The sequence below is a fragment of the Abramis brama genome, assembly GCF_963993115.1.
Source record: "Abramis brama genome assembly, chromosome: 10".
Lineage (NCBI taxonomy): Eukaryota > Metazoa > Chordata > Actinopteri > Cypriniformes > Leuciscidae > Abramis > Abramis brama.
In genome coordinates this window covers 3289167-3302087 of record NC_139972.1, presented here as the reverse complement: position 1 = coordinate 3302087, position 12921 = coordinate 3289167, and the positions used below count along the sequence as shown (strand labels likewise).

General features: G+C 44.5%; 3 protein-coding genes across 9 annotated transcripts in view; 1 reads left to right on the top strand and 2 right to left on the bottom strand.

The window, feature by feature from the left end:
* The window catches only part of LOC311091393 (uncharacterized protein), a 354781-nt gene that overhangs the window by 304660 nt on the left and 37200 nt on the right, over nucleotides 1-12921 (top strand). The gene's annotated exons all lie outside the window — the stretch shown is intronic.
* LOC311091343 (uncharacterized protein) overlaps nucleotides 1-12921 on the bottom strand; it is a 530654-nt gene that overhangs the window by 493457 nt on the left and 24276 nt on the right. The gene's annotated exons all lie outside the window — the stretch shown is intronic.
* Nucleotides 1-12921, bottom strand: part of LOC311090677 (NACHT, LRR and PYD domains-containing protein 3-like) — a gene marked incomplete at its 5' end in the record, with an annotated part of 28389 nt that overhangs the window by 12727 nt on the left and 2741 nt on the right. The window contains 2 exons of the mRNA XM_084126114.1: nucleotides 3260-3433; nucleotides 10283-10426. Of these exons, the coding sequence (XP_083982240.1) occupies nucleotides 3260-3433; nucleotides 10283-10426 (318 nt within the window). The remainder of the gene's footprint in view (nucleotides 1-3259; nucleotides 3434-10282; nucleotides 10427-12921) is intronic.

Genomic DNA, 12921 nt, shown 5'->3' with positions numbered 1-12921 from the left:
TCCAAACTGTATGCTAATTGTCAATCATATTTGACGGTAGTGGTCCTGACAGAAATCAAGCGTAGCGTTAGTTCTGGCAGGTCACGTTAGTCAAGCTCGCATCAGCTGACCCTCAGCTGATCCACATCTACCTATAGGAATACGACGCCTATCACCATACGTATATAAGCTCCTTCAGTATTATCAGCAGGTATCGCGTTTCTCAGGAGCAAATTACCCTCCTCCATCCCCAGCTCCTCCTCTCGCCCAGTCAGGATTTGACATTCTGATTCCCCTTGAATCAGAATAATTATCGAATAATGTTGTACTTTAAAATCTTGAATTAAATATATTTGCAATCATTCATGTTGGTTCTGTTCTGTTTACCCCAAGGGGATTATTGCTGCTCTCCCTGCTCTTATCCATGCTAGGCTGTATGGATGCGCAGGGAGTTCTCGCCCAGAACGGAACCATTCCGCCAATCCAAACTGTATGCTAATTGTCAATCATATTTGACGGTAGTGGTCCTGACAGAACTGGTAAAACTGCTTCAAATGTCTCTGTGTTGTTAGTGTGGCGCGTTAGCACACAGCTTTAGCTTCGCCCGCCCTCAGCCGCTCGGTTTTTTCCGGAAAGACTCGGTACAGCCTATCTGTCTTTTATAAATATAATAAAACTAAATACTTTTTGGAGATATGAAGGATGCAATACTACTCTATAGGTACTCAAGATTAACAGGAGATTGAGTGAAAATGAGCATTTCACCCCCCCTATAAAATAACGCATTTATCGATTACATTGTTTCGCCACTAGGTGTCGACAAGTGACTGTTAAAAAATGTATTTGTAAAAATCCCCAGAAATTACATACCCAAACTGAAACAGATACAGTTCATGAACCCTTTGTACTAAAAGCACAAGTATGGTCTCATTTGAAAGCTGACACCGGGCAGTTTATTGTAAATGTAGAATTAATTATTGTCATAATGAAAAAAATTGTTATAAATAGCTTCAAAGTTTTGTAAATTTATTAGAAATTAATTTTTATGAAACATCCTCATGAAAATAAAATTGAAGTTGGCACTGTAGCAATCTAGAAATGCACTACAGCTAAAGCCACATGTCTAAACATTTTATGTTTAAAATCTGAAGATACTAAGTCCAAAACTCTGTATTTAGTTAAATGTTTTTCAAGACCATGTCAAATTACTTTATTTTGATTTGACTCTAAAATGCAACTGATGTTTATTGTCATCTTCTAACCATCTATCCAGTATATTGTCTCTATTGTTTTGTGGTGCAAACGAGCCCCATTCAGTCTCAGTCTCTCCTGCACACATTCACACCTCTCCAGCCTGGTTATGGCTCTAAATAGGCATTTCTTTTGTCTGCATTATAGTTACTAACGACTGGCTATTCACAGGCTATTCATAGGGTTTCAGTCCCTAATTTCTTTTCTCAAAGTTCACCTCACATTTTAAACTGTATCAAATGCATTTCTTGAATAAAGTAACATTTCAGTAAGCATTCAAAAAAATCATAAAAGTATAACTGCTAGTGGCAGGTGCACCTAGGGCTAGCTAGCATGTTAGCTTAGCACACCATCAATACACGACAATTTATGAGATTAAAACCATGTTTGTGCTCCAAACTTACTTTATAACGCAAGTCGAGTATTTTAAATAATCTTCTGTGATCTAATTTGGCTTCAGATAAAAAAATCAGACAGAAAATATACTATTGGTATAGTATTCTGCACAATGATAGTCTATATAGATTAGCATTACATTATAAATATAATCTATTATTATGAAAATACCTGGCATGGCTTGAAAAACACAGGTAACTCAAATATCATTGCAATCATGTTTATTGTCTTCAAAACATCTGTATCTGCATGTTACAGCGCTATCTCTGTAGCTTTGTGTGTATCAGTGACGTCCTGGAATGTCAAATGATCATGGCTCTTCTTCATGTTCCATATATGGACTGTTATTGTGCATGTAGCGCCCTCAGGCTATTGGTATGAATTGAAAACACAGTGTCAGAGTATCCAAGCGCTCATAATGATTACGTCATCGACGCATTTGGGTATAAATTCAATAAATATTATTCCTGTGTATAGAAATATGATGTAAATCTATGAGAATCTTTCAATATTTCTCCAAATCTGCACATTTTTGAGCTAAAAGCCCTGAAGGACGTTGTTTTGTGTATCGCTGTCATGACGACAGCATGGAGTTTTTTATAAATGAAAGCGGCTGACGCGCATAATTCATATTAAAGGTATCGACTCATTTTTTCATTTCATAACTCCTGACACAAATTAAGAAATAACTGTCGCTATAAATTTCTCAGAATACAATAGTGGTCAAATACTGAAACTTGAGTCTTATATCTTTTTACTGTGATAAATCTGTAAATCTGATAGTAACTTTGAACTATATATAAAAAAAACGCTTCAGTGGGCCCGCGCACTGGCAACGGTTAACAGGTTAATGTATTTGCAAACATTTTAAGGAACTTTTAATACTAATGTAATTAATGTCGAATAAAGCACTTAAAGCACTTAATGACATTTTCAGATTTTTTTTCAGAGACCTAAAGTAACAACTATTTATGGTTAATACGTTGTTAAAGCATTATCTAACTCTTTACATAAGAGTTAATTAAACAATAACACTTTGTTTGACAATGAATGAAGAACTCACTATTTGTACATAGTCTGTATATGAATTTGACTGATAGCATTATTATTATTTTTTTCAAGATTCCATAGATATGGTGATATATTGTTATTGTGTGTTATTTTGGCCATGATAATCATGTGATAAATCTGATATGGTGACAGTCCTGGTTCAGGTGAAACACACACCACTTCCCTCTTTTCAGCTGCACACACACATTTTGAAGAAATGCTCACGCTTTTACAAGGGTCTGTTTGCACAAGCATTACAAGACAACTTCATTTACACCAAACATTTGTGCTTTAAAAACCCTCTTCACTGTATCCTGCATCTGTTGTCTGGTTTGTAGTTCATCCGGTTTATTTACTGTTAGTTTTACTTTCTTTTGAGAGATAATAATATAGTAAGATGTAAATGTTCCTCTTCAGAGAGACTCCTCACCGCTGCCTTCTACCGCCGGCAGGATCTGATGGCTCAAGCAGGAATCTGTCGCTGAACCACCGGATGGGGCTTACGCCAAAGATATATATTGTATACACTATCTGCATATTAATCCTTATTCACTCCGAGTCTTTATGGTAGAGATGATCTTACCTCAGTTCCTCCAGTTTACAGTGAGGATTCTCCAGTACAGCAGAGAACAGCTTCACTCCTGAGTCTCCTAGTTTATTATGTGACAGATCCAGTTTTCTCAGGTGTGAGGGGTTTGATCTCAGAGCTGAAGCCAGAGCAGCACAACCTTCATCTGTGACACCACACTTTATCAACCTGTAGAGAACAATGACACACTCTTCACTTTCTTAGATCAAAACAGAACTTTTTTCTTAATTGTGTTTATAATTTGTGCAATCTCTTTTTTTAAACAATTAATTAAATATGTCAGTGAGTTTTATAAGAGACTGTTATTCTAAGAGATTGTGTTTCTATGTGAGAGAGAAAGTGTCAGAGAACGGAGAGAGGACCCAAACGCAAGAGGCGCATGTTAACAGAGTTTATTCAATCACAAAAGAACTTAGGCAGTCTGCCGTTCAATAAGGAAAATAAGCGCTTGATCGTGGACGCTGGACTTGTGAAGAAATCAGGAAGAAACAGTCTGGAACCCAGGGCCTGAATTTCATTTTGGAAAATGGGGGGGAAATCCCCCCTTAGGTGATTCTTATGGGGGGTATTTTTAATTTGAGGGGGGAGTTTAGACTTTTTTATTACATTTATCTCGCCTAAATGTATGCTCACTCATTGCATTTTTACAATGGGGTAATTTTGTTCTTAAGAATTTACACAACTCAAGGAAGCTTGATTTCAATCTTTGAATTAAATTGAAAAAAGTAGCACAAATAAATACAATAGAATAAAGATACCAATAAAGAGAAAAGTTTTTGCTTAGGTCTAACACTAGTATTCAGAAATACTACGGAGACTGAATAAAGTAATCAAATGTAAAATAACACTGGGTAGTATTTTAGTCCTGACTATATTAAATACATAGGCTATTAATCCTGAATCCTTAAAATTAAAGCTATGTTTTGTTGTTTTGACAACCAAATTAGTGACAGACACATATGGCTGCTGTCACTGTAAGAGCTAGTGCACGGATCCTGTTTTCATTATACGGTCACGTGCGATTTATGTGTATTTAGAGGATACTCACCAAGACCGCAATTGACATAATTTTCACATGTTTTTGACTGTTAAAGCGATATAATCCATGAAAAATAACGTCTCGGTTACGTGTGTAACCCTCGTTACGTCGGATGACGACGAATGGGGTTTCGCTTAGAAAGCCTATCATCTTCGAGTATATAAAACGAGCCAATGGCAAAGAAATGCCATGGGTCTGCGGAATTTGCATAGCGTATCTCCGCCCCCCCCGTGGGGGTATATAAGGAAGTGCGCTGGCAACATGCAGATATGTCTTCGCTGAGGAGCCGAGACTGAACTCAGGCGTTCCAGCGGTACAGCAGAAGTGGCAGGGAGACGTAACGTCTCCGTTCCCTACTCAGGGAACGAGGGTTACATACGTAACCGAGACGTTCCCTTTCGTAGTCACTCCGAGTTACGTCGGATGATGACGAATGGGGTTCCCAGTGTAATCACGCCACCTCTCGACTGTCTTCCAGTGCCCTGCGTAAGTCTGAGCTCCCTGTCGTGAGACTAGCACGGACGAAGGAGTCCTACTTAACACAGGGATACCAAGGTACACTGGGAAGCATATCTCAGTGGAAATATGCAATTATGCCCAGCCCGAAGGGGGGGACTTGAAATACACATATGACCCCGGGGGGCTGCATATGGAGTATCACTGGGGTATCCAGCCGCAGGTGTAATATTTCAACCCCAGGGGTGGCAAGGTGGCTTGCCAAGGGAAAGACACATGCTCAGAGAGGCTTACAGTGGAATACACATGTGGGGGTCACCCAGAGGGGGAACCATGCACATGGAAGCACCTAGCCAAGCGCGAAAGCTGCCAGTGGCAAAACTCTGGCGTTGACGTCGTCAGTGCTGGAGGAGACTCAGGGCTTATTAGGCTCACCTGAGAGGAATATCGCACGTATCCCGTCCGTGGAGAGGAATGGCGAGCAAGCGAAGACACCTGAGCAGAATCTCTTACCGGCTAGTTGAAGCGAGTACATGAGAAGAAACTGGCTCTACTCGGAGATTGTAAAATCTCGCGAACGTGTTAGGTGTCGCCCAGCCTGCAGCTCTGCAGATGTCTGTTAGCGAGGCGCCATGCGCTAGAGCCCAAGAGGATGCCACACTCCGAGTGGAGTGGGCCGTCACACCAAGGGGGCATGGTCGACCTTGCTGCTGGTATGCCAACGCAATGGCGTCTACTATCCAGTGAGACAACCTTTGCTTGGAGAGAGCCTTTCCCTTCAGCTCCCCACCATGACAGACAAAGAGCTGGTCTGAGGTCCTGAAACACTGTGTTCTGTCTACGTAAGTATGAAGTGCACGAACTGGACAGAGCAGTGCCAAGGCTGGGTCTGCCTCCTCCAAGGGCAGCGCTTGCAGGTTCACCACCTGATCTCGAAAGGGAGTGGTGGGAACCTTGGGCACATATCCAGGCCGGGGTCTCAGGATCACGTGAGAGTTAGCCGGTCCGAATTCCAGGCACGCTTCGTCAACCGAAAATGCCTGCAGGTCCCCTACCCTCTTGATGGAGGCCAATGCAACCAGGAGCGCTGTCTTCATTGACAGGAACTTAAGCTCCACTGATTGCAGAGGCTCAAAGGGAGCACTCTGCAGGGCAGTTAAAACCACTGAGAGGTCCCAAGAGGGTACGAGGGGAGGACGAGGAGGATTCAGTCTCCTGGCTCCCCTCAGGAACCTGACGATTAGGTTGTGCTTTCCCAAGGACTTACCATCAACTGCGTCGTGATGTGCGGCAATGGCGGCAACATACACTTTCAGGGTGGAGGGAGACAGCCTTCGCTCCAACCCTTCTTGCAGGAAGGAAAGCACGACACTGATGGGGCATTTCGTGAGTTCTAGATTTTTAGAAGAACACCAGTTGACGAAGAGGTTCCACTTCAACGCATAGGCATGTCTCGTGGACGATGCTCTAGCGGAAGTGATGGTAGCCACCACCGCTGGTGGTAGGGTACTCAAACCTGCCTCGTCCCATCCAGGAGCCACACGTGGTCTACCTGTGCGTCCCCGAACTAATCCCAAATCAGCTGAACCGTCTGGGGATGGAGTCGCCAATCTCCAGCGAGAGGCCGAAGCCGAGACAGCTCGTCGGCCGCCTGGTTCAGGTCTCCCGGGATATAAATGGCTCAAAGCGACCTCAGATGCTTCTGACTCCATATAAGGAGGTGGCGGGCGAGTTGTGACATACGGCGGGAGCGCAGACCACCTTGACGGTTGATGTACGCTACAGTCGCGGTATTGTCCGACCGGACTAGTACGTGTTGACCCCTGAGCAACGCCCGGAAGCGGTGCTGGGCAAGACGTACAGCCAACAACTCGAGGCAATTGACATGCCAAAGGCGCTGGGGTCCTGTCCAGGATCCCGCGGCAGCATGTCCATTGCACATGGCGCCCCAGCCCATGGTGGAGGCATCTGTTGACACAACAACATGCCTGGACACTCGTTCCAAGGGCACTCCGGTCCGAAGAAAACTGAGGTTCGACCACGGGGTGAAGGTCTGACGGCAGGTCGGAGTCACTGGGACTCGGAGCGTGCCGTGATGCCATGCCCACCTCGGGACTCGATCGCGAAGCCAAAGCTGAAGTGGTCTCATATGAAGCAACCCGAGCGGCGTGACTGCAGCTGCGGATGCCATATGCCCCAGGAGCCTCTGAAATAGTTTCAGTGGGACCACACTCTTGCCCTCGAACTGACGAAGGCAAGCCAGCAGTGATTGTGCGCGCTCGCTCGTAAGCTGCGCGCACATGGCGACCGAGTCGATCTCCATACCGAGAAAAGAGATCCTCTGCACGGGGCAGAGTTTGCTCTTCTCCCAGTTGACCCGAAGGCCCAGACGAGCTAGGTGCCGGAGCACAAGGTCCCTGTGTTCGCAAACCTGGTCTCGAGAGTGAGCTAGGATCAGCCAGTCGTCGAGATAGTTCAGGATGCGAACCCCGTGTTCTCGTAGGGGAACAAGGGCTGCCTCAACGACCTTCGTGAAGACGCGAGGAGACAGGGCTAGCCCGAAAGGGAGAACCGCGTACTGGTATGCCTGCCCCTCGAAAGCAAATCGTAGAAACGGTCTGTGTCCAGGAAGAATGGAGACATGAAAGTAGGCGTCCTTCAGGTCGATCGCTGCAAACCAATCCTGCGGCCGTATGCACTCGAAAATGCGTTTGGCCGTGAGCATCTTGAACGGCATCCTGTGAAGGGAGCGGTTCAAGACGCGCAAGTCGAGGATTGGTCGTAACCCACCGGATTTCTTCGGTACAATGAAGTAAGGGCTGTAAAAGCCGGACCTCATTTCGGCTGGAGGGACAGTCTCGATCGCACCCTTCGCCAGTAAGGTAGCGACCTCCGCTCTCATCACCGGGGCATTGCCACCGACCATAGTGAAGCGGACTCCCCTGAAACGGGGAGGAGACCGCGCGAACTGAATCGCGTAGCCGAGCCTGATGGTCCTCGCGACCCAGCGGGACAGCCTGGGAAGCTCTAACCAGGCTTCCAGGAACTGTACCAGCGGGGTCATGCGGACCACAGACGTACCCTCGGTGGTGCAGCGAGGCGGAATGACCGGCCCAGGCGTGGGTGGCATAGCGGCCCGGTGCGGGGGCACTGTCATTAGCCGCGTCCTGCCAGAGGAGGCCAGGGGAGGACCAGCTCTATAAGCCTTAGCCACAAGTGTGGAGGAGAACCTACAGGCCTTGGAGGGGTGCTTAGGGTCGCCGCGAGAAGACGCACTCTGAGGACACAGTTGCATCGCAACAGAGCGTTCAACCCGGGGAACCCCAGTGTACCCTTTGGCGGCCACCTGATCGAGAGGAGGCAAGGCGGAGGAGGTCGCCGAGCGATCACGGGAAGACAAGGGTGCCTTCCAGGACCTCGTGACCTCCTCATGCACGTCCGGGAAAAAAGGCATTGGGGTCACGCGCTGACGAGGATCAGCGGCGGCACCCAAAAACCAATCGTCCAGCCGCGAGCGCACCGGACCAGGTGGCGGGGACCACTCAAGCCCGATGGCCGCGGCTGCCCGGGAAAGCATGGCCGTCATCTCGGGATCAGACTCGGGCAATGCTGGGACACCCGAAGGTGGCAGCACAGCCGAATCCTCACTTCCCAAGGACTCCTGCCCACCTTGTGATGCAGCGATCGACATCACATCTTCCTCTGGAGCGCCAAATGAGACCCGCGGCAAGTCAGAGGACTGTACAGCGGGCTCATTTGAAACGCTTGCGGGTTGCACGGCGCTAGAGGACGGTGTGGAGCGTGGAATGCTCGGCGCTTTGTTCCACACCGTAACCCTCAGGTCACCCTGGCCGCCAGCCGAAGTACTAGCTCTCGCGGAGCCCGTAGATCGGGGTGCGGATGAGGGGACTCTACCATGAAGGTCATTGAGTCTAGACCGCAACCGTGCGATGGGCATGTTCCCGCAATGGGAACATGACTCATCCACAAACGCTGCCTTAGCGTGCTCAATACCCAGACACACAAGACAGCGATTGTGCCCATCAGAGTCAGAAATGAGAAGACCGCAACCAGAAGTGCACGGGCGAGGCATCTTTAAAAAGACGTGCCGCGTGCAAGCTCTTTTAGAAAGGAGATTTCTCCGCAAATGCTGAAGCGACCAGGGAGAGAACACACAAACACTGGCAAATCACTGCACAGATAAGCAGGGAATGTGCACTCGCTGGAACTCGCTGTCACACCAACACTTGGAGAGAGGCTCGTTCGACGAGAAGAGATGAATCTCAGGATTGGCTTGTGCAGTGAAGTACATCAACTTGGCTCCGAAGCGAAAACATATCTGCATGTTGCCAGCGCACTTCCTTATATACCCCCACGGGGGGGCGGAGATACGCTATGCAAATTCCGCAGACCCATGGCATTTCTTTGCCATTGGCTCGTTTTATATACTCGAAGATGATAGGCTTTCTAAGCGAAACCCCATTCGTCGTCATCCGACGTAACTCGGAGTGACTACGAAAGGGAACTTTTGTTACCCGCGAGCTGTTTGTGAGGCGGCTTTACTCTATGTATGAGTGCAGAGAAAAAAAAACCTTAGACAGCGCGCAAGTACCGAAGAGTTTAAAATCGGGTGAATTTTTAAACTGGTAAGACTTAAAAAGACGTGCAAATGGTAAACTTTAGTTACTCATGATGCAATGCTGGCCCGATGATGCAAGTGACAATTCCGTCAATCCCGACTCCCGAAACGCGCAAGTGTATTATCGCCGTCTGCAGCGCTTAACGATTGCCTTGTGCAACCCATTTTGAGAGACGAGAGATAGTGAAGGAATAACACCGCACTCACGAACAACAAGGTGCCAGACAAACAAAACTGAAGATCTCAAAAAATAAATAAAACTGTCTGCACACTTGAATCCTTTCAGCAAATTTAATAGCCAAGCTTTCGGTCAGACGACCATCCTCAGGGCATACAGACAATCAATGTAGCAATCAACTTAACTGTGTTCAAACACATCAGGACAATCAACAGTGATTACCACACCTGTGGAAGCCAGGTAGGAGAGTTGTAGTCCAATGGTGGGAGTTGTAGTTTTTCTTTAACCTACCCAACATATTGAGTTATCTACATTATGAGGATGGTCGTCTGACCGAAAGCTTGGCTATTAAATTTGCTGAAAGGATTCAAGTGTGCAGACAGTTTTATTTATATTTTGAGAGACGAGAGATAGAAAACGCAGCACCGCTGAATCACTGTTTGTCAAATTGCGTCTCACAGACAGTTTTAAAATTACTGATTTGATTTGATAATCTGTGGATTAATTTACTAATACAACCAACATGCTAAAGTGAATCAATGTTTGCGGGAATTTCCCGCATTATAAATGGCAGACCAGCGGGAATGATTCAAATTATGCGCAATACCCGCGCCGAAATTCGAGCCCTGGAACCTCAGGAATAATCCTCAGTAGTGATGTTACTTATGACACTGTGTCAGTCAGTCATGGACAGAGATCTCTTACTGGCAACAGACAGATGATGACGAGCGAACAGCCCCAGTCGACCCCACAGCACCACAGATAGAGACCGGACGGACAGCAGGGTAATAGAACAGTGATTGATCAGAAGAAAAACAACTCCACAAGCATGAAGCGGCTAGCAATAATCTGGCAAAGAAGCCCAAAACAACTAGACACAAAATAGCAAGAGAGATCAGAACAAAAGAGGAGCAGGTGCGATCTCAATCCGCGAGAGCACTGATGACGATTATGAACAGGTGGATAGGGTGCAAGAACGAAGCAGGTGAGAGAGAGAGAGAGAGAGAGAGAGAGAGAGAGAGAGAGAGAGAGAGAGAGAGAGAGAGAGAGAGAGAGAGAGAGGGGAGGAAAACAAACCTAACTCATGACAGAAAGATTATATAAAACTGATATAATGGAATGCATTTAATACATTTGTATTTTCCTTAAATGTATTAACTTTTAAATTAAATTAAAATTAATATGTAAAAAAGTATAAATATAAATGTTAATATACATACATTATAAATGCATATATTGAAAATAAATTTCTCACACAAATATCATAAAAACAGTTAAGTAGATCACAAATCAGGTCAGATAGGTGAAGGGTTTAAAAGCTGAAGTGTGACACTCATATTATTTGTTAAACCATTAATTTAATGTTTAAGTAAGAAATGTAATAATGTTTTAACAGTGATGCTTGTTCTCAGTGTTACTTACACAGCTGATCTAGTTGCTGTAACCACAGGCATCAGCTTCTGGAGAACTTCATCTCCTGTGTTCTGTGTGTCACTATTGTAAAAAAAAAAAAAGTTAATTATTAATGCTAATAATAATAATGATGTTAATAATAATAATAATAATAATAATTACTATCATAAGTAAATAATACATTACATTTCTTACTAAATACCCTCAAATATTTTTTTAATTAAACACTGTTTTAAAAAGGACATGTGAAAAAGTTGTTTTAGTTTCTTTAACTGTAGAAGCTACTAATCGTATTCAGCCAAGACAGATTTGTTTTTTCTTTATCTTGTCAGTGTTGCAGTGGCAGGTCTATTAGTCTGCATTCACACTGCAGGGCTTAATGCTCAATTCCGATTTTTTTTTGAAAAAATTCGAATTTTTTGCAAGGCTGTTCACATTTCCAATTAAATGCGACCTTTTGTGATCTCCTGTGTGAACGTGAAATGACCCAGAAGTGACCCGCATGTGCAGAAGAGTACTCAACGGTCAACGACGTCACTTGTTGTTTGCGGAAGTAGCTAAACTTCAACTAACTGTGATACACACACACACAACACACGAGCGCAGCAGCGCACACACCGTTACACAAGAGCCAGACAGCAGCCGCTGACCTATCTAATATCAGCACAAATAAGTTAACATAACGTTAGTCTACTCTTATTCACATTGGATATAATGATGGTGGCCGTGGGCTTTTATTTATTTTTTTAATTAATGGGCTTGTCGAGGTCGACCCGTTCGGCAGATTTACCTCAGCTCGACGAATATGCAGTCCGTTTTCAAACTGACGACATACTTCAAAGCAGAATTATGACGTTTGTCGCGTATCAATGATGTGCGGGTCGGATACATGCGACCTTGGCCGTTCAGACTGAAGTCGCATTTCAAAAGATCGGATACGTATCGGATTTTGGACCACATACCCAAGTGGCCTGGGTCGCATTTGAAAAGATCGGATCTGTGTCGTTCAGACTGTCATGAAAAGATCAGATACAGGTCGCATAGGGGCAAAAAAATCGGATTGGGTCGTTTCAGCCTGCAGTGTGAACGTAGCCTTAGTCTGCATTTACACTACAACACTATTTTAACATATCAGATTTGTTTGTCCTGTCGGTTGCTATGGTTATCACCATGGAGACATTTAACTCCCGAATTGGCTCAAGAAAAAAAGTATTTGTGTTCCTGCATCAACAAATTATTCGCAGAAATTTTGAGCACACGGATTTGCTGGTTGTTACTTGTTTATTTACCTACTTGTTTAACTTGCTACTTGTTTTATCACGGGAAATGAAGCGCACGAAATGTGAGTTATGCGGCGTCAGTGCGGTGATGTGTTATAAAATTATTGTGGGAAAAATTAATTGTAATGTTAATGAAGTTACTCTGGTCCTTCTGCGGTTTTTAGACTCGAGTCCTCAGCATTAAACACTAGAATGAGATGCTCTAGTAAGTGTGCATGGCTACGTCACACATGTTCCCGCCCCACAGTCACGACACAAATAGACTAATAAAACTTAATTTAGGAAAAATACTTTCTATTAAATATCTTTATATAAACTGACTTGTTTATAAATGCAATACAGTGAATGACAGCCGTCTGTCTCCCAGTGGATTACATTTAACATTTAACTCCTCATTACATTTAAATTTAACATTTGAATGAATCTCAGCCAATCCTGAGATTCATCCTTATATTTAACATTTAACATTAACTCTATATTGTCAGTTTAGTGTTCAGTGATTAATTTACACAGAAACAAAAGATAACATGTATGCCTTCATCTCCGAATACATAATTTGTGTCTTGCATTTTATAATGAACTCAGATAAACTCAGTGCCGACTCGTTTTCCATCAGTTCTTTTACATGAATTGGAATGTGTGCAAAGGATT